This window comes from Nymphaea colorata, chromosome 5 (genome assembly GCF_008831285.2).
Source record: "Nymphaea colorata isolate Beijing-Zhang1983 chromosome 5, ASM883128v2, whole genome shotgun sequence".
Taxonomy (NCBI): Eukaryota; Viridiplantae; Streptophyta; class Magnoliopsida; order Nymphaeales; family Nymphaeaceae; genus Nymphaea; species Nymphaea colorata.
The window spans coordinates 8566632-8588975 of NC_045142.1; the positions used below are offsets into that span (position 1 = coordinate 8566632).

Consider the following 22344-nt stretch of genomic DNA (forward strand, 5'->3'; position numbering starts at 1 on the left):
AGATTAAATTTGATCTGATTCAATCATATTTTTATACATATCTCAATCTGAACTTGAATTTGGTCGATTTTATAAATCTTAATCCGATATAATTTTTTAATCAGATATTAATTTTTCTTTTCATATCTTTTTTTTTTTTAGAACCGTTTGGTCAAACATGTGCTCCAAATGAGACATATCCACCATTGCGTTTCGAAATGATTTATTTCTTTCCAAAAAAAAAGGAAGGACATTTTAAGAACAACTCCAGTGAGGTCTTATGGATCTAATTATGTTCATGCCCTGGAGTTGATTACTTTCTCGTCTCCTCCTTCAACATAAAGACATGAGTCATGGGTGCGTGAGATTTGTAGAGTAGCTAGGTGTCTTTGTACACATGGAAGGTTTGTCTGGTAAAAAACCATTCAATTTTTGTATTGGATATTTGCAAGTCATCAACGACGGCCGCGGGGACGCTGGGTCCTCTTGACCGCCATTAGCACTGCCGTTGACAGTGATGGATTCTATGAATAATTTCTTTCCAAAATGAACAGAAAGGAGATTTTACAGTGAATTTTAGTCGGACACGCAAGTGCATCAGCCGCCGGCAGCTGCACTCATGGATTTTATCATGGTGCCCTTCAAGTTTACTGCTAAGTCTACTGCGTACGAACACAGTAATGGGTGAGTGAGACTTTGATAGAAGAGGACTTGGCTTGGTTATATATACAAACCACGGTTTGCTCCGCATGCATCTTTACATCATGGTGAAAATTCTTTATCTCTCCCCCCAAAGTGTATAGTTGGGGCGCTGCTCGCTTCTTGTTCTCATAAACCATTTACTCGGCTGGAATCTAGCAGCCGTATTACAGAGTTCACATGGCTTTCTTTCATCCGAACCTGATGGCGCTCTACTGGTACTTGTTGTTGGCCACGCTCATCCTCCAAAGCAGCACTTGCCAATCAGCAGGCACCACCATGAATCCGAGCAACGTCACCGATGAATCCGCCTTGCTCTCCTTCAAGTCCAGAGTCGCTCACGACCCTTATGCTGTCTTGTCGAGCTGGACCCCTAACGTCTCCTTCTGCGCATGGAAGGGAGTCTGGTGCAGCAGACGTAGGCAGCGAGTTGTAGAACTGAATCTGACAGGGATGGCCCTCGAAGGTACTCTCTCTCCGGGCATCGCCAACCTCTCCTTCCTGCGCGTTCTATCTCTCGCAAACAACTCCTTCCACGGAGACCTTCTTTCCGTCGAGTTCGACCGCTTGTTTCGCTTGAGAGTTCTCCGTCTGTCACTCAACGAACTGGAAGGGACCATTCCCCAGAGCTTGGGCCGTTGCTCCAGTCTAGAAAGCCTGCTTCTCCCCTACAACAAGTTGACAGGCAGCATCCCGCCCTGGTTAGGGGGTCTACCAAACCTGAATACTTTGTCCCTCAGTGATAACTTGCTTGGTGGCACCATCCCTCCGGCTTTGGGGAACATGTCGAAGCTTCAAATTCTTGTTTTGACTCAAAACAACTTGGCCGGAGACATACCAGGCGCTCTCGGAGAGTTGTCGAATCTCAACCGCCTGTCGATCGGTCTGAATAAGCTCACCGGCGCCATCCCCCGGACGCTCGGAAACCTTTCAGCGCTTCAAACCCTTGAGTTGTACGACAACGGCCTATCAGGGGAGATACCATACGAGTTGGGAGGCATTTCCGGCCTGCAGTTCCTGAATCTTGGGTGGAACTTTTATGAGTCCACGGTTCCATCCTCTATCTTTAACATCTCTTCTCTTCAATCTCTAAGATTATCCTACGGCCGCCTGTTCGGCCAGCTCCCGGCCAACATCGGCCAGACACTCCCAAATCTTGAATTTCTTGCCCTGGCGACCAACAATTTCAGCGGCCGTCTGCCTGCCTCCCTCGCCAATGCTTCCATGCTTAGAACGATCGACATTGGAATCAACAGCTTCGACGGCCCGATGCCAATGGAATTGGGCAACTTGCCAAACCTCGAAAAACTGAAAATCTGGGAAACCGACGTGAACAACGCGCCTGGTGACCCGGAGCTTTCCTTCCTTAACTCTTTAACCAAGTGTAGACTTCTTAAGGTCCTCGCTCTGTCTGGGAACCGATTAAGAGGCACCCTTCCAGCTTCGATCGGCAACCTATCGACCAACCTCCAAGAACTCTATCTGTCTGAGAACCAGATTCAAGGTAGAATCCCTTACGAGATAGCGAACCTGACGAACTTGATCTTCTTGGCCATGGGCAGCAACAACTTCAATGGCGTCATTCCTGAAAGCATCGGGGAGCTGAGGAACCTGCAGAAGCTATCCTTTTACGATAACATGCTTCACGGATCCATCCCGAACCAACTTTATAGTTTGGGAAACTTGGGCGAGTTGTACCTTAACGAAAATCAACTTTCTGGGTCGATATCGGATGCGGTACAAAATCTCACCAACCTCGTCTGGTTGGTTCTCCGGTCCAACAACCTATCATCTGCCTTCCCTTCTGGACTCTGGAAATTGGAGAATCTAGGTCATGTCCATCTCTCACAGAACTTTTTAACTGGGTCACTACCAACTGATGTTGTGCGCAGCTCAGCCTCACTCAGCTATCTAGATCTCTCAGCAAACAAGCTATCAGGGAGCCTGCCCGGTGAACTGTCAAAGTTGCAGATGCTTCAGACCCTTAACCTCTCATGGAACTCCTTCCAAGGCCTAATTCCACCCACTTTTGGCGGTTTGGTAGCCATTGAAACCATAGACCTCTCCCATAATTCCATCGATGGCACAATTCCGGAGTCACTGGCATCACTTAAAAATCTCCAGTTCTTGGACCTTTCTTTCAACCAATTGGAAGGGGAAATACCTAACCATGGTATATTTACGAAGCTGAACGCCGACTCACTTAAGGGAAACCCTGCTCTTTGTGGAGCACCAAAGTTCCAAGTACGTCCTTGCCCAACAAGATCAAATCGAAAGACAAAAGCCCGCACCATTGCTGCATGCGTTGTTGCAGGAATCTTAGTAGGAACCATTTCGTGCGTATTGTCTCTAATATTGTGTCGTAGAAAGAGGACGAAAACGCGGGTTCCTGAAGACGATTCACCAAGAATCGGGCGTCCGATCGTCTCCTACCTCGAGCTATCACGTGCTACTGAGAGCTTCAGCGAGAAAAACCTGCTCGGCAGCGGCAGCTTCGGCTCGGTGTACAGAGGAACCCTTTACGATGGAACGGTTGTTGCGGTGAAGGTCTTGGATATGCACGTAGAGGGAGCAAACAAGACTTTCGATGCAGAATGCGAGGTGCTCCGCAAGGTGAAACACAGAAATCTGGTGAAGATCATAACTGCGTGTACCAATCTCGAATTCAGGGCTTTGGTTTTCGAGTACATGCCCAACGGGAACCTGGACGAATGGCTGTTCTCCGGTGGCGGCCGCCGACGTTTGAATCTCCTTGAGAGAGTGGATATCATGGTCGACGTAGCGTGCGCGCTAGAATATCTGCATCACGATCATCCGGAGCCGATCGTTCACTGTGATTTAAAGCCGAACAACATCCTTTTAGACGACAACATGACGGCACATGTTGCCGACTTTGGAATTGCGAAGATGCTGTTGGGGAACAAGTCTTCGACTCTCACCTCTGCTCTTGGCACCATGGGCTATATCGCACCAGGTATGTTCTTACGATCGTGCAACCTTCTGAGTAGGTGGATAATAGACAGCTTAATTATTTAGGTTGTGTTGGATAATCTCTCCGAGGTTAGATTTGCTGCATAGATTGATGTTGACTAATCTGTAGATTTTAAAACCTGAGATTTTAAATCCCCGAGAATGCTGAAATCCATAGATATCAATTTGGAGGGGGGAGAAAAAAAAAGCTGAAATAATGAATCAAACATAGGTAGAGGTTCTAAAATTTGCCATGCATCTAAAATCCGAGCAATTAAAATCAACCTTCTCGTTTGCTTTGAGCCCCAAATCAAAAGAAGAATTCTCTCTAGACTTTCTATATTGGGCCCCAATTCTGTCTCTCGTTATCGTTATGAACATTTTTAACTTTTGTTGGACAACTTTTTTCTGTTCTGTATGAAGACATTTTTGTCTTATAGAAAAGTTGTTTTTCACTTTTTCCCCTTTTTTGCCAGTTAATGTCATATTTGTCTTTTCATCCCCATTATTTCTGCCAACTCCAGTCCCATTCGGTTCACGGGACACCTAAGTTTCCTATAAAATAATGCCGATGAAACTTTACATTAAAAATCGAAACAAATAATTCAGTGGGAGGAAATCCTGCTGCCCAAATGAATGCTGGAGCCCTTCCTTTCATTTTTTTTCTATTTCTTCAGGTTCAGAGATGTTAATTTGTACAATTGTCTCTGATCGCTCTAGGAAAACTGTCGGTAAGAATTTGTTCTCGTGTAATATTGTGTATTTTTCTAGGAAAATTTCTGGAAAAAAACTTGGTAAATTTAAAAAAAATAAAATCTGAAAAAAAAATAAAATAAATGAGAAACTAATAATCACGATAAAAAAGCAAAAAATTGAAATAGAATTAAGAAATTTTCACTTTTGCGATGCTTTCAGAATCTCACAAGATTTTCCACTCCTCCTACTTGTTTTTCTCGTAAATATCCTGAAAACATTCAGGAATTCGCGATATATTTGACAGTGGTTTGTACATATATATGTTAGGATTTTTACTTGTAGGTTTGATGCCCAATTTCAATTGATTCCTGACGTTGGCTTGGGCTTATTGGACCAATTACTTTCACCATCATGTTCAATTTTTGGGTTCATGATAGCAAATGATACTACATAAAATTAGTATTTTACCGATGACCGAAAACGTCGGTAAAGGAGGAAATTTTTAGCTTGCATGTTTTTTTGTATTGATGAAAAAAAGTCGGCCTTCAATATTGAGTGCCATATTGTGTCCGCCACTGAAATATTTAATGACTTTTCGTTTTGTTTTGCATTGATGATGTCGTCATGGGCGGCCAGAGTTCGGGTTGGCCGGGAAAGTGACAGCCAAAGTGGATGTCTATAGCTACGGCATCTTGCTGCTGGAGACTTTGACAGGAAAGAGGCCTACCGATGCCATGTTTGGTGGAGATTTAAGCCTGCGTCAATGGGTGGCGGCGGCTTTTCCAAGTGCAATATCCAACATAGTGGACGACTCTCTTCTTCTTCTTCATCATGATGCTGTGAACAATAGTGCCAGTGATAAGCAGAGATCAGGGACGGATGATTCGTTGGTGCTCCATGAAATCCTCGTGCCGATCATGGAGATAGGATTGTCGTGTTCGGAGGAAACTCCAGAAGATAGGATGACCATGCGAGAAGTGGTAGCAAGTTTGAAGAGAGTAAGAGGTAAGATGCAAGATCTGCGAGTGTTTCCAAGCACGAGTGCTACCGCCGTTTGAATATTTGAAGCTCTGAAACGCAGAGTGGTTGGTGCGAAAAGGCATAAAACAGGAATATAAAGAAATAATCTAACGTGGCCGGATAATTCCTGAACTACGGAAGGCCGTGTGGACCTTTCCATAGAGTGGCGCTGTGATTCATATAGCAATCTCATAATAAATGTCTCTCCTTATGTTAAGAAGTAGGGAATTGAAATCTTCATGCTGCCACGCATTGCCGGATTACAAAAATATTTAAGAACTGTCACTAAAAACGATGTTTTGGCAATATTTGTTTGTATAGTGACAGTTTATAGTACTAAAAGCACAATTTATGCATGGTTTGTTTGGATGGAGGAAAAGAAAAGGAATGAAAGAGATTATTATAAAGGTGGATTGGTTAGAAAAAAGTGAGCAATTATTTCTTTTTTTTTTACATCTTAATCCTTTCAATTTAGAAGGGATTGGATTTACATTCAATTATCATTTAACATGTCTTTTATTTTTATTTATTTTTCTGTTAACTAACCAAACACAATATTGACTATCATTTTCATTCCCATTCCCTCCCTCTAAACAAGCCGGTAGCGGAGGAGCAAGGGGTTGGCACGTGCCATGGCCACCCCGTGCACATTTTAGAAATTTAAAATTTACACATTAATTTTTTTTTAAAATGTGAGTTTGGCCCCTAAAACTTTTGAAAAATTAATAAGTGTAGCCTTTGTGAAAATTTTTGAAAAGTTATATTTATTTTGTCAAATGATTGTTCCGCCTCTCAAAGAGCGAAATCCTGGTTTTTTTAGGTATGACTTAAATATTTAGTCAACAGTCACAATTAGTAAACAGGCTATTGTCTGCAAACATGAAAAAAAGGTTAAATGCTAGACATATGGTTGCAGTTGCGGACGGTAACATAGAATATTATTCATTGCCTCAGCAACGAAAGCACCATGTCCGACAGTTTAAGGAGCAAAAGAGAAAAATAGAAAGAATAAAAAAAACTTAAAACCAATAAGTAAGAAAAATGGTGACTGTGGTGCGCAATGGTAAGACACATGTGGGCTTGTCCAGGCAGTTGCAGGCAGTTGCTCACACAGTTCCACAAATTTTATTCATTTATATGTTGGTTGGCCCCGTCCATTGTGTTCCACAAATTTTATTCATTTATATGTTGGTTGGCCCCGTCCATTCAGCTTATTTATATATTAGTATCTTCTAATCATTTTCTTTGATCATTTTAGTATGTGCTGATGAGTCTAAAGTTTCATGAAATGGAGCCCTTTTGTCTTCACCACTAGTGGCGCAAGGGGCAATCCATAGTTTGCAATGGTTTTACTTGGTAGCTTTCCACACATTTTGAAGGATGTCATCTTCAGTATTCAGTATGTAAGTTTCGGGTGAGCCCCCCGCTTTGTGGTGCTTTGAGGTATGTGCTCCTGCTATAAACTACTTGCATATCGGTGCCCTTTTTTTTTTCAGCACAAACAGTTGATGCCACGAGAGATCGAAACGGAGACTAGGCGCCTACCATTCCCCATCGCAGCGGTTGCACCAACCCCCTCAGCAATCTTCAGTATGTAAGTTAGTAAGTTAGTGTTTGGTAAGAAGAGTACTAACACAGTATTTCATAAATACTTCTCAAAAAAATCAAGGCGAATTCAAACCCAATCTTTACGATGGATTCATGAAACAACAATGTTAGTGTTTTTTTTATTAAAAACCCCTAAGTATGCGTCTCTACTATTTACTTCAGTTGCTCGCTACTTTTTTTTTTTATGATATATCTTGAATCGTGTTAAGTATGCTATTGTTCAAGGAAAGTTGGTTGGCGGTCAGGATTATGCTCTCCCTTGGTTGGAGGCTGCTGCTTCTTCTCTATTGTAACAACAATGACCACTGCCCACTTTAGAATGGGTCTGCTCTCCTATCCAATATCGGATATCTAATTGTGGACCCAGATATGTAATTGATCATCAAGTCTTAGCCCCGTTAAAGTGATATTCTTGAGTTGTGCAATATGTCATCCAATATGATATAGGGTTTCATAATGTGTAGAGCCTCTTTTGTCCATTTCTAACTTTATGATAGACATCGGGAAACGTACTACTAGAAAGTTTAAAGAAGGTTATGGTCACCAAAGGCACTACAGTTATCGGTTTTAGTTTTTCTCTCTGGTCACAAGAGAAGAAGAAATCTTGTTTTTTTCAGGGGAAGCTTTGGAAGATGAAGAACCATTAGGCCTTTACTTCATACATGCATTTAGGCACCCTTCCATATTTCTTTCTTTATAATTAATACGCGTGAATATGATGTAAGTTAGATTATGTTCGTCATTCATAAAGTATAAGTTGTTTCCATTGAAATTTTTCCGTCAACGTGGTATCAGAGTCACCATTCACGTTTATGGTCGTATTTAGTAAAATTCTTCAGAAATTTTTCCAGTTTTCTTCCACTTTACAAAGCCCTTTGGTTGAAAAGAGCAATGATAAAAGGTTAGAATACTGCCACCATTACCAACAATGTTCACCATTCGGTCGAAAGAGGGAGAACGCTGCCATCTATCTTTCGGTCAGGACAGGAAAAGAGAGGTAGGCAACGTTGTTATTAGGGGATTTACTCTTTCTTTTCTATATTGGACAAATGGGGGAGGCTGGTACAAGCAGTGGTTCTCTCTCTATTCTCTCCTTGACCCTCTATATTCAGACAAAAGGGAGGAAAACCATCTTCTTGATCGTCTGGCGTAGGAAGGAAGAAAAAGCTAGAAACAACTCTTTCTCTCTCCGGCCCCACCCCCTCTTCTTTCTCTCTCTCTCTCTCTCTGTGTGTGTGTGTGTGTGTGTGTGTGTGTGTTTTTGGGTTTTATACTGTCCCTTAGCATGTTATGTGTGTGCGTTTGTGTATTATGTTGGCTGCATAAATCGGGATGAATTGCTTATTTTTCTACAGTTACATGTAGAAAACAGCTAAATTTTAAACAAATTAAAACTTAAAAAAAAAAAAGAAAGAAAATCAACAAGATTAGTATTGGCCTGAGCAATAAGGTTTTCTTCCCCACCTTACATTCAGTGCATAAACAAGCAAGCGGACTCGGTAGGAGTGAGCGAGCAAGGCACTTCATTCTTGCTAGAAATGAAACCGAGGGTTCTGCAACTAGTTGAAGCCCCATGAAATTCTATGATCAAAGGGTAGCAGGTTGAGTAGAACTTAGCGTTTATTTGATAATTATGGCATTGACAGGTGATTAGGTTAACTAGGCATAATTCCTATACAAAAATGCTGCTGTCATTGACACACATATGCATTATAAGAGGCATTTAGTGGGCAATGGCATGGAAGCTCGGCCTCGAAAGTTCGTTTCTTCCTCAGAGTTGGAAATTCCTGATTAACAGGTTTCACTTTCTTTAGGATGGTATAGCAATTTTGTTCTTCCTCCCATGCTTCATCTTTTACAGCACCTACATTAGAATAAACAACAATTGATAACATTAGCCTAACAGTATTCACAATCGAGGTAAATATGCTGGAAGAAGAGATTTTCATTATACAATTACTAACACCTGTGAAAGCAGAAGCTAGGGATCCTCTGCAGGCGGTTAACATGATTCTAACAGGGATTAGCATTCAACTTTTATGTAGAATCCAATTTGACTGGTGGTAAACTGATATTCTGTGATTATCTAATAAACTATAGTTGCAATTGCATAGTCCTATATATGAAAAGCTTGCGGTATCCCAAATAGAAGCATCTCTAGTCTGCAGTTATTGCTGAAACGGTTATGGCTTTTAGGCTTAAACATGTATAACATACAGAGTTGCATTTTTGTCATCAATGAACCATTGAGTTTATAGAAAATACCAGAGGTGGCAGAATCTCCAGAGAGTTCATCATCACCAATCTCTGAATGAATCGATGCCAGAGTTGACTGAGGGGTCAAATTGCTCTTCTGAATGTGGGTTTCCTGATGCTCCATGCTAAGATTGCGTAGTTCATGCTCGAGATCCAGGATTGATATCCCATGTCTATGTTCATGGGATCCTGGATGTGGATGCACATGAGTGACCTCATTATTGGAGTTTAGCACCACAATGGGATCCATCTAATTCAAAATTACTTAAAAAAGTTAGAACAGGAGTTTATAGGAAGAAGGTTTCAAAGGTAATTCATCAATTACATGAGACATAATCACATCAAAGACAACACATGAAAACCAACACTTAGCATAAGAGGCATCCATGAGACCATATAAAAATGCAACCTTTCATGCTTTACAGTACAAAATACAAACTACTGAAATTGTGTATATTATATGGAACTTCCTGGGCACATTTTCTTTCACAAGAGCATCAGGATTTTCATATATCTCTTGGAAGAATTAGATTGTACACTGTATTTTTGTCATATCAATTCCATTTCATGACAGGAGATGGGATAGGTGAGTTGAAATATTCAGATTATGATGCATTCATGTTCCCTGTGAGCAAAAGGATTTGGTTTCAAGTTATAGATCTGTTCGATTCTGCAGCTCTGCTCCTTTTATCATTATGTGCTGGCGCCTTCCACATGAACCTGGTCTTTTCTCTTGAAACATTCTTTTCAATGAAAAAAATCATGTGAGAAATCATTCTTTTCTCTGACCGAATAAACTCACCACTTCAGCTGCATGGGTGCAGCTGAAGATATGGTCAAAGACCATGCTTTTTGAAGATCAAAATACAATTTGCTTGAAGAGATATAAGATGTGAGTCATGCTCCATGGAGCATCAGCGAAGACACGATATCAATGGTGAGGGCATCAATGAAAATGCATATTTTCTTTTGGCATCCAGTGTGGAAACCCAGGAAAATAATTCATTCCATCAGAAATAAACTCAGAGGTCAAACAAAACTGTAAATATCAAACTGAGAACCCTTATTTTCCATGAGCTAGATCCATCAGTTGCAGAAGCATAATAATATGATGAGCTATCGAAAATATAGACTACAGAAGTAGGAGCAGGTCAAACTTACACCTTGCCAATTCATAGAAAGATGAATAAGTCAAAGAAGATAAAACCACACAACCTGATGAACCATCCCCAGAAGCGAAGGACCAACTTTTCCTACCATAACAGGTAAGATATAGGAGACCAGACGAGCTCTCTTAGAAGTTAGAAAGAGGTTTTTGGTAGGTCAAGACAGAAGAGCAGTCCTGGGCAGGTATGCCAAACAAGAACAGGCTCGAAATTCAAAAATTGAAGCTTTTTTCACTTTCTCTTTCTTAATTTGTTGGTGAAGGTGGGAGAGTTTGAAGACCGACATCTTTTCTTAATTTATCCCTTCTTTTCTTCTTTTGTTCCACATACCAGGTCCAGCTAGTTCTGCCAAACCGTCAGCTACCTGTGGGGTCTACCAACTAAATCCACCTAGCAACTTTTAGTGGCATGGATTACAGGAAATTAGTACAAAAACCTTCCCTTTTTGCAACAAACACTATGGGCAGCAGGCTACAGCTGAGAGACCAAATTCTTCTTGGGGAATAGCTAAGATGAGTCTATCATGAATTGGAGCCGGAGTTTCTTTTATTGAGATTGTCACATTGCATCACTCATCATTGCCTATAAAATAGTATTTTGGCCATTGATTCTTGAGAAGGTACAGTTTGAGGCACATCCATGAGATTCCCTTGCAGAGCCATGCAGTTGAACTTCTGCAGGTAAGACATGTTATCATGAGAACAATGCCATAGGTTGATTTTGCACTAGGAAGTGTAAAAATCTGATAAGAGATTGTTTCTTGGTGTTCTGGCCTGTGTCCTTGAGTGCCATACTGTTGTCATCCAATTGACAAGGATATTCAGTGTCTCAAATTTTTCTTTCATTCACAATTTCTAGATCCTTTTACATCTTTTGAGCAGAGGAACCTACAGGAGTGTGATTCATATTTGGAGTAAGAATGCCATTGTATGTAAATTAGCCTTAATTATCAAGATCATGATATCATGCATCTGAATTTACCTCTCACTGATCAAAGCATAGTTAATCTAATGATATGCAATATAGCTAACTTTATTTATTCTCTCCAACTATTGTACTTTATGTATACACTGTACACACCTTTTCAAGGCTTGAAGCATATAAACAAGGAACATGCACTTTGTCTTGAACAATTCCACAACAAGAATGATAAGGTATTTGAATTCAAAGATAACTTGAGCAAGGAAAGACTGCAAGCAGATTATCTATCAGAAAACAGAAGCCAAAAACGAAGAACACTTTAATTTCCTGAAGCTTTCTGAAAAGAATAAGCATTGTTAACTCCCACAATGTGCACATATCTAGTATGAACATTATACTTCAAGATTTCTGACAAGGACAAGTAGGGTGTCACCCCTTTCACTATAAGGTACACATGATTGTTCATTCATGAATATGGTATTCTTCAATTATTCCTACAGCTTATTGTGCATTAAAAAACATGAATTTTTTCTGCACCCAAAGACACAAACTTCTTAAACACCTCAGACAATTTTCTTCAAAAGGTTACTTTTTTATTTTCCAAGATGTTAACAACTTACTTTTTTATTTTCCAAGATGTAACAACATATTGGAGTGTATCTGATTGTTCATCAATGTGTAATTGGGAACCATGATGTATGGAATATGAACCAGAATTAGTCCGTGTCACAAATGATGGCAAAAATAGGAAAACATATTTTTTATGTCAAACCATGATCATCACTATTTAGATAATAGATAGTACGTACTGACGCAAAAGCACTAAGCAAAGCCTAGGGTATGAGCCTACAAAGATAACACAAGTGGGATTAGGTGCATTCAGTGGTTTCAGAAAAGAAATTAAATAAATAAAGTGTAGTATTTAAATGTTAAAATTAACAATAAAAATGAACAATTCTCAATGAGAAACATATTAGTATCTCATAAAAAAATGAACTAGCAGAAATGCAATCAATTAAAATACATGACAACTAAGACATTAAAGATTCCACAACATGATAACAAGTATAATCAAGAATTAAAAAGATTAAATTTAATGAATGCTGAAAATTTAAAGTTAAAACTTATATTGCATAAACAGATCAAATTTGGAATTTAACCTCAACAATGATAAAACTCTTGTTTCTAATCTCAAAAATTTAAAATTCTCAACTAAAACTTAAATTACTATTTTAATTTTAAAAAAAATCAGAAATCCTCAACATAAACACAAATTCCATCATCACATTGTTTGCTGTAAAGCCATCTTCCATTATAGTCTTAGTAAACAAGAAAAGTACCTGGAACACACACACACACACACATATACATATATAATTTTATATATATATATATATATATATATATAGGAAATGCATATATAGGAAAATTGAACGGTGACTAGCTTTTTAGAATGACCCAGCCATTTAATCTTCACCGTCCAATACAACATGATGGACGGTTAAAAGAAAAATAAGGAAAAAAAGATGAAGGCTTTGCTCTGACCTGAATCACTTCATAAGCCTCAGCAATTCCATTCAAAAGCTTTAGCAATTCAAAGTTGGGAGTGCTTCGACTCAAGGACATCAAGAATAGGCGGGTCAGGAGCCAGAGGAGAGAGACAACCAAGATATTTTCTTTTTGTGTCGGTAAAAAAAAAAACATGTGTTTTTGGACCATTACCTGATAAAATGATCTTTTCAGCATCGGTATAAATGATCTTTCCCTTGCGTTCGGCTATACGGTCGGAATAAAAATCAATAGATTTTTTCGTCATCTAATATTAGTTTACATTTTTTTCTCTTTGTTTTCCTCTCAACCATCCATCTACTTTAGATGGACGCCCTTGATTAAATGGCTGGGTGACCCTATATAACCAGAATCATCGTTCTCTCTCTCTCTTTCTCTCTCTCTCTTATATATATATATATAAATATAAGGAATAAAACCTACAGCGACATACGTATTTTCAGATTATAATAGTAGGAGGAGGAGGAGTAGAGTGAGAGTGTGAGTGTGAATATATATCACATGCAACATCAAAAGCATGAGGGAAAATAAAATCTGTATTAGCCGGAAGAAGAAGAAATGAAAAGCTACTCCAGAATGGCAAAACAAGAAGAAGAAAAAAAAAACTGTCAAAAAGAGGAAGAAGAAGAAAAAGGGAAAAACTGAGGGAAAGGTGTCCGTTTTGGGCACCTAGGTAAGCCAAGGCGCAGGCTTAAGCACACCTTCTACAACTTAGCATACAAATTCATATACATAAACGTATCTACGTATTCACTCATAAAATATGATTTATCTTGCCACCAGCATGAGACACCGAAAGTTTACTAGCCAGTGTAGGCCACTATATAAATACAGCATAACCCAGAATACAGCCGAAGCTCCATCCATGCCCCTGCTGATATTTCTTTATTTTCATTGAGAAATAGGAAGGGGGCAGGAAATCTTTTATTATTCAAAAGATTATTCTATTAAAATTTAAAATAGTATTCAAATATAGAAAACGTACTGAAAATGTTGAAACAGTGTGATTACGACATGTATCAGTGCATCGTAGTGTTTCCAGTTGCTTCACTCGGGATGTGGTCAAAATAGCGTGTGCTGAGATGACTGAAGTATGTGCTCCTTGGGTATCAAGAATGACTTGACAAGCGCCATTAGCTAGGGGACTCAAACACCTCACAAGCATCCTAAGATCATGAGGGCTTCTGACATTCTGGCCAGTGTTATCAGAGACATAAAAACGCTATAGGAGCACCAAAGAAATCAGCCAAATACGAAATCAGTTAGCAGATTTGAACTGTTACGTATCGTAAGTTTTCTCCACATGGAATCTAGGAAATTGCAAGCTCCCCAGTTCGAAAGCAACCAGGAAAACAGCTAATTTTAAATGATTAAGTTCAACTAAAGAAGGCAAATATATCAATCCTTTGGAAGGCCTAAAGCAGAGTCTAAAGAGTCAGATCAAGCGAAGATACCAATATTGCATTCTTACCAGATTCAATTTGGATAAACCCTTTACAGGTTGTGAACTCTCGTGTGCCAGACTCCAGGAAATTTTTTCCAACTCTGATTCCAGTTCTGCCTCAAGATCCCGCATTTCAAGAGTCCTCTGAGGCGACTCTTCTGTAACAACACTGCTTGCATAATCACCACTTCCATCTTGGGCTGGAGTAGAAGCAATACCCGGATCCAGATATTTCTCTTCTTCATGAAATTCCTCATGCATCATATGCTTTTCTGTGGCCAAACCTTCTGCCTTGCAAGGAATTACCGCACATTCAAAACTTTCTTCCTTGCAAGGAATTACCGGACATTTACCACTTAATGGGTTCGAGCTTCGCATAGATTTTCTGGTATGGAGCTCTGTTTTCAATTCATGTATGAGTTTTCCGGTCTCGTCCAAAGCAACACTTAGTTTATCCATTTCATGTTTCCCCACAGAAGCCATAAGCATGGCCCCCATGCTAATCCCCCAACTGAAAAGATGATCCTCTGCACATGCATATTAAGACCAAGTAAAGAAATCAGCATTAAGGTGAAAACCAAAAAAAAATATTCTGAATTTGCAAACAGCAAGTGCGAACTGAAAAGCAGCTCTGTAGTACTCGGGTTATCTGTTATCTAGAACTATATTCTTAAGAGTAAACTACCAACTCTTATGAACTGACTGGAGAAGCTCATCATATCAGTCAACATTTACTTCTACTTGCATGCACAACATAAAATTGTACTCTTCTTTTTACTGATCCAAATCAAATAATTGTTTTAGGCAGTCCTTTTCAATTTCCAAGATGGGCATTGGAATAAACAAATGCCTCCTGCAATAACCACATTACGACAGAACGTACCTTGGGAAAAGGATGAACTGCTAACCAGGCCGGGATCACGGCGCTCCCTCCCCAAACATCCCTTACTGTGCTTCTGCTTCTTCAAACGCAGAGACATCCTCTTCCTCTTTGGCGCTCCACTTCTTCGTCTCCCCGGCCCAGATCTTGCAGCCGCATGCCCTGTTCTAGTCGAACCGACACGGACGCTCGAAAATCTGAAAACCCCATCATCGGTCTCGGCTTTCTTCGACCTATGGACGTCGAGAGTATCCAAACCGTGGTGATCCTTATGGGGTTGAATAACCTCGCAGGAAGACTGGGGAGGAAGATCCTGAACGTCCGAGTCAGAAATGTCATCGGAGAGTTGTTGGTGGCGTCTCAGATCATGTGTCCGGGAATCTGTAAAGGCGTCTATGATGCGTTTTGCGAAGTACCCAGTAGTCGCTGCAGCGGCTACCAACAGGAACTGCGACATTTCCGACTACTCTTGTTAAACTTGCCAGAAATTGCCCACTTGGCTGTTCGCAGGAAGAAAAAAAAAATCTGTGATCAAACTCAACCAGATCCAGAGAGAGGGAGGAAGGGAGGATGCCGACGGTTGAGCTGCATTTATGTTGAGATTTGAGAAAGAAGCAGCTACTAGCACCTTAATTTTGAAATAGTTTTCGAGATTTGCCGCTAAAACCAGTCGAAAGGGAAATTCCTCCCTCTTCCCTTCAGTGGGACCGGAGCCAACGTACTGAAACGCATCAGACAGATCGTGGGTTCGTCCATGCACCACGTGTTCCTTGGCCGGCGTACCACGTTCGTGTTTGAAGGAGCCCAGTTCGATCCAAAAGCTCAGCTTCTTCAACGGCGCCGTAGGAGCTCAAGACGATAAGTTCCCGCGTGAAAAGTACATCTCTTTCCAACCACTCCGAGTTGGAGACCTACAGCGATAGACTAACTTGTTCAGTTGTTCTACATAAAATTGCCGCCACAGCAGTGTGAAATTTTAAGGCCGCAGTTCAATTCTGCATATCAACCGCCCAAGCAAACGAAGGACGAGCGCCTGCACGTGTTCCAACCATCGTTGGCAAACCCGGTCCAACTGGGGAATTGTTCGAGTCAACTGAGTGCTGCAGTACCGTGAAAGTATTTTAGTATTATTATTATTATTAATTTATTATATATATAACAAAATAAGTACATTATTATTAGAATTTAGTTATTAATGTATATAACATACTTGAATAATTATATTGCATAAGTAATTTAGTAATAGAACATTTTAATTGGGCTCCAGTGTGAGTCGGAGCTGCACCCTTGTCCGGTGCACACCCGACTCGATGCGACTCAAGTGTGGCAGTAAAATAGAAGAGTCTGGGTAACTTAACTTGTACATTTGATTTTCAAAAGACTCAGGTTTACCTCGCTCGTTTCGATCGCCAAGTGAGTTCGGATCGGGTCAGAATCTAGACTGAGAGGACGATCATGACCCTCAAAGATATGATCAAAGTTTGCTTCCTAATCCTAATGTACAAAAATAGCTATCGCTTTAACATTGGGATGGCACCGCAGGAAGCATTAACAGGAGAATGGACGATCCCCTGGTATGGCAACATTGGATAGCTCAGGTTCATATGATTTGGGAGAAGTTCATTGCAACTTAGAGTCGGCAAAAGTAATATGATGATCATAGGCGCAAACCATTGTCCTTTGAGGTGGGAGAACATGTTTCTTGTGTGTTTCACTGACTAATGGACTATTTTGATTTGGGGAGAAAGAGAAGCTCGGCCCGAGGTACACTGGCTCTTCTGAGAATTTAGAGATGATAGTCGAGATTGTCTACTGCTTAACATTGTCACCTTGTTATGCTGATGTATGACATTCCACATATCAATGCTCAGATGGTATGTACTAGATCCCAGCCACATAATCAACCATGAGTAGTTGGAGTTGGAGGTGCAGAATTATCTCTCCTACAAGAAAAACCATTGATGATTGTAGATGAGGAGAAGTGTGTTTTGCAGATAAAGACTATTTATATTATCAAGCTGGAGTGGCAGCACCACACAGGGTGTACATGGGAACCCAAAGTAGATATGCAAACAAGATATCCTCAGTTGTTTGCACAACCTTATGAAATTTCAAGGACAAAATTTTCTTAAAGGGTAGGAATGCAACATCCCAGACTATAGGTATGTTCAGAATCAGTTTATTCACTTTCTTGAGATGATTTCTGTAATTTAAATGTGTATGTACGCTATTTTCTCATGGTTTGATGACTTCATGTGAGATCGATATGTTGGGTAGAGTTCATTTCCAGCTCTCCAACGACACTAAATGAGTTAAAGTCGAACAAAGAATGATAGAAAATCATTCGCTTGAAACTTGAGTTGTTTAGAGAATTCTACAAAGTCTAGACACAATTTTAGTAAATTAGTGAGCAGCTTAATTGATACTAGCGAGCACTCTAATGGAATTCAGAAGTAAGCTCAGAGGTATATTAGTAATTTGCTAATCGGGCAGGATTAGAACTCACTTAATAATGGTTTAAACTTTAAATAATGATTAACCTTAACTTTAAATAATGATTAACCTTAACTGATAAGAGATTAATTCTAATTAATATTAATTAACCTTGAGTTTAAGGGAAAATTTCTTAAACGTATTGGTTTTCCTTAAGAGAAGAAGTTCACAAAGGGGGAGGTTAAGTAAAGCCAACCCCTTCCCTTATGGTGAAGAGAGAGACAGAGAGAGAGGAAGAAGAGAAGGGGGAGAAAGAGAAGCCATTCATGTAGTCAGAAAGGTTGTTCAACAAATTAGGGGATGTCTGGCATAGACCAGAACTAGGCAAAACACAAGTATGGCTTCTTCTGGGGGTTTTTCGATCAAAAATTTGCATTTTGATTAAATTTAGGTTTGTAGAATGTATGGTTTCGCACCAAATTTTAGTATCAGTCTATTTTTCTTGTTCTACATATTGGTATATATGATTTGGTGAAAATAGCTTGGTTTACGCATTCATAGGGAGCCCAAAACCTCAAGTTTACTCAGGGGCTATTTGAGGTCATTTTGGCGCATAACAGAGCACCACCAAGACTTACACAGTTACAGAATGAATTGGGCTAAAAAGCCCAGTTGAATTTCATTTTGTACAGCCGGAATTGGCCATGGCTGATGGCCTTCCTTGGCTAGCCGGCACTAGCCGGAGGTAGCCAACTTGGCTAGACCATGGCCAGCTTAGGTCGTCCATAGCTTGGTTTGATGCATTATTGACTTTTATGTTTACTAGTATGTGCATACTTGCTCACCTGAAAACATTTGTGACGTGCCAGATGTGCATTTTGACTATCGTGCCTTCACCCATGAATTAAAAAATTCAGGTGAACGAACAACCTTACACAGGCACTATTCTTCCTGATGGGTGTACTTTAGCCCTAGGGTATGATGTTAGGAGGCACACCGCCGATTTCCCTTTGATGTTGGGAGGAAGTTGAGTTTTCTTGTTTCCACTGCTTGCAAGCTGTTGATTGATTCAAACATATACCAAGTAGCATCATATGGTGTGTTGATATTGGGTTGTGAGCCTAAACATGAGACAGACACAGATCAACGGCCAAAAGCTGGTTTGCAATGAATAGACTTTATTGACTAGGCGTCAGCCGAGCCCATTGTAAAAGAGGCATGAGGCTTGGACATTCTACTGAGGAATGCATCATCATTCAGTGATTAGGACTTTCTGTGTAGGTAAGCATGCAGTTATCACAGCATGTTATGTATGGTGATTACTTTGTTGTACAAATAGGCTACATTGTGCGTTGACACATTTATGTTATTCGAGTTTTATGGTGTGCTTGCATTATACATTGCAAGCCCTTGGGATAGGCCATATTTTGAGTTTATTTCTAACATGTTTGATGTTTTGTGTTCTAAATGTTCACTTAGCATAGGGCAGCGCTTATGGATCGTGATGTTGTCAGGTAGAGGGTTATTACTAGGCACTGTGATTGACATTATTCATCCCCCCATTGTTTGTTGTTGGTTTGTTGTGCGTGTGTGTGTTTTGAGTTTGCCCACCAAAATATATGTGTTGCGTGTTATTTATGATGTGCATTCACTGACGTGCTGCTGTGATAGAGCAATACATATTATTTTAGGACAAGTCGAGCTATGCACTATGTATGATTCACATTTACTCAAGCATAAGTTGTGAATAGAGTCATCACAATAAACCTTGTGTCACAGAATACATGTTTATGTAGTACATCTTTAAATGATACCAAAAGATAACTATTTCAAGAGCGGTCAGGTTGGTGAATGTTGTCTTGCTTCTTCAAGAGAACAGGTTGATTTGAAGCCACTTCTTGTTTGTGAAGATAGCTGCTTGTTGCATACTTTTTCTTTCTATATTTTCATGTGGCAAGAAAAATCACTTCGCCCTAAGGTTCAAAATAAATTGGTCTAACTTATATTTTGAGTGAGAAATATGTCGAGCAGGTGAAATGTAAAAAATATTAAAGCCTCCTCACTTCAACAAATTTCAAAGCCAAAGGAAGGAGCAATGTAGAATAATTTAATATTTTTGCAAATAATCGGTTCTACTGTGTTATTTGTCATACATGAACGAAAAAAGGTGACCACATTAACAACTTTTCAAAATAAAAAGGAAAAAGGTTCACAGCTGCTGTTAAATCCATGTCTTTGGACCATCTTGTAGGGGCACTTAACTTTTTCGGGACAAGGGGTTGGTTCACTTTTGGACATGAGTGTATTCACTTCAACTTTCCCAAATAATAGTTCCTACCTTCATGATTTGGGTGCATTCTATTAAAAAAGTAAATTTATTTTCAAATGCATTGGAACCTTTTCCTTCCATATATTTCAATTGTAACATTACTTATGATGATATTAAAAAACTTAAAACTTGAGACTTTTAATAGGGATAATAGATAAAGAATTTTAGACCTATTTAATGAAAAAAAAAAAAACAACAGAATGCAGATTGATTTTTGAAATTAAAATCAAAAGTGATGATGACAATACAACCACTAGGTTCCAATTGGTTGCTAAAAGGAGCCCTCGAAAACATGGCGTCTTATTGCCATCACATCTAGGAAACCCAACATAATCCAAATAAATGTTAAAAATGTTTTCTAAATGAAAATCAAAATGAAGTTTACATAAATGTCTTCTTAGGTAATGATGTTGTAAAAGAAAGATTTTTTTTCATATATGGACAACTTTTTTCATATATGAACAACTCTTTATTGTCTAAAACAAGCATCCAAAGAATGGCATGATACATTTTGTAATGCTGTATTGAAATGTGGTTTTAACTATTGATTACCGATGCTGCCTCGTTTGTAGAAAAAAAAAATTATATTGTTTTATTATTACACGTTGACAACATGCTAATTGCAAGAGATCATGTTGAAGACATAAAAACAATTGATCCATTTTAAAAATAAAGAAAAATAACTACACTAAACTAAACTTGTTATGTAAACAGTGGACAAAACTAAAATAGCTACCAATTGATGTGGGGCTCTTGAACTCGTGGAACTAAAATGAGGATTGATGATCTATCGTTGGCTCATTTATATATCTAAGCATTAACAGGCCAAATAATGCATCTGTTTGTAGTGGAATGTTGCTACTAACTTTCAACATGCTCTCCCGCCAGCTTTCTTAGATTGATCGTCATTTTCGCTTCTTGAAATTAGCGAGCTACACCCACTTTAATTAGGGGTAACCGAAATAATGATTCTTTTGCTGCTGTTTTTTTGTGTGTTATCAAGAGAACCATTATATCCTAGCTAGAGATGTAAAATAGCAAGCAATGTCACTTTCATCCCGCCGAGAAAGAATGTGGAGCTAAATACTTAGAAATGACAATTGAGATTTTGTTTGGTTTAGACAATTACTGCGTGTAGAGATTTCAGTTGAAAGAGCCAATCAACTTGTGTTGCAACAAACAAAATGCTATTCATACTCCTCACAATCACGTGTATATGAAACATATAAAGTTGAAGTGTCACCACATCAAAGAACAATATTTAATAAAGCCGTCGACCTCCCTAATTGCATAGATAGAATACTAGTTTGTAGATTTATTCGGCCCTTAGTTCCCCTAAATTCCACAATACTATAGCTTCTGTTTAGTGCTTTAGACTACTTTACAAGACAAGCTTCTGATCCCTCATGACGTATATAACTCTTTGTATTGAGGCTTCCGTCTTGCTGATTATGGAGTACTATTAACAACAATTTGTAAACAAATTAAAGCCCCATCAGTAGTGAGAAAAGTGTAAAGATACCGTTAGAGTTCTCAAACAAGCTTTAACTCCAGATTCTCTAGAAAGTCTAGAAAATTCTAAAACTCGACCCATTCAGGAGTCCAACGACTACAGAGGATACCCATTGCGTCAAAGAATTACAACCCTGTATTTCCTAGCTCTGCCGAAGGAACTCTGCGGCAAGTATTCGAGTTAGAATAGGAGTCGCTGACCTTTTAGCTCCTGAAACTAGAACTTCAGACGCTTCGCTAGAGCTTATTGCTCGTGGCTTGAAAGACGTGTACCATAAGCTCCAGCGACAATGTGGTTCAATGGGATGAGAAATGGTGGATTTACTGATAATTGAATTGTAACAATGTCTTTTAACAGGTTAGGACTAGGTGTCGGTTTCTCTCCAAACTAAGAGCAACTCTTGTTTCATAATATCAGGAACGTGGTCTAAAGTGGGAAGGCGGACAGGCTTCCGCAGAGCCTTTGCCAGATGTTCATGTTGTGTTGTAACACCCTTGTCAGGTGATTCTACATATTCTGTTTATTCCCTTAATAAGGGGGACGGGACCCTCTGCTCCAGCAGACATTGACTGCTGCCAAATAATTACATTGTAAAGAAGGGACGATCATAAATTTCAAGCTCGTTGTATCCCCCATCAATTTAGTACCATCCAAAATGAGGTAATTTTTTAACTTTCCTGTCAAAAACTGAAGCATCAGTTATATCCATTCAAAAAAAAAAACCAATCAGGATTTAGTCCATAAGACATGCACTGGTACATAATAAAAAAAATCAGAAAATATTGGATAATGATAGCAAGAAAGAAGCCTCCAGCTTCATTTATCTCCTTGTGTAAGCTCATTACCTCTTCAACCACTTCA

At 39.4% G+C, this 22344-nt stretch overlaps 2 protein-coding genes across 2 annotated transcripts; one reads left to right on the plus strand and one right to left on the minus strand.

Moving 5' to 3' along the window:
- The first annotated feature begins 614 nt into the window (after window positions 1-614).
- LOC116254524 (probable LRR receptor-like serine/threonine-protein kinase At3g47570) lies at window positions 615-8269 on the plus strand. The gene is made up of 2 exons (XM_050077880.1): window positions 615-3652; window positions 4981-8269. Exons 1-2 carry the CDS (start codon window positions 859-861, stop codon window positions 5400-5402), a joined length of 3216 nt encoding a protein of 1071 aa, XP_049933837.1. The 5' UTR covers window positions 615-858; the 3' UTR covers window positions 5403-8269.
- A 112-nt stretch (window positions 8270-8381) lies between these two features.
- LOC116254525 (uncharacterized) lies at window positions 8382-15850 on the minus strand. The gene is made up of 4 exons (XM_031629967.2): window positions 15212-15850; window positions 14356-14855; window positions 9238-9478; window positions 8382-8836 (listed from the first exon to the last, which is right to left on the minus strand). Exons 1-4 carry the CDS (start codon window positions 15663-15665, stop codon window positions 8664-8666), a joined length of 1368 nt encoding a protein of 455 aa, XP_031485827.1. The 5' UTR covers window positions 15666-15850; the 3' UTR covers window positions 8382-8663.
- Window positions 15851-22344: the final 6494 nt, after the last annotated feature.

What these genes read in the sequence shown, in the direction of transcription:
- LOC116254525 (XM_031629967.2), bottom strand. Translation starts at nt 15,665, where the DNA reads ATGTCGCAGTTCCTGTTGGTAGCCGCTGCAGCGACTACTGGGTACTTC. An exon ending in GTTTATCCAAATTGAATCTG is followed by an intron (nt 9,479 to 14,355) that starts GTAAGAATGCAA and finishes ATTTTGAATTAG; the next exon opens with ATGGATCCCATTGTGGTGCT. An exon ending in TGGAGATTCTGCCACCTCTG is followed by an intron (nt 8,837 to 9,237) that starts GTATTTTCTATA and finishes ATTCTAATGTAG; the next exon opens with GTGCTGTAAAAGATGAAGCA.
- LOC116254524 (XM_050077880.1), top strand. Translation starts at nt 859, where the DNA reads ATGGCTTTCTTTCATCCGAACCTGATGGCGCTCTACTGGTACTTGTTG. An exon ending in CATGGGCTATATCGCACCAG is followed by an intron (nt 3,653 to 4,980) that starts GTATGTTCTTAC and finishes ATGGGCGGCCAG; the next exon opens with AGTTCGGGTTGGCCGGGAAA.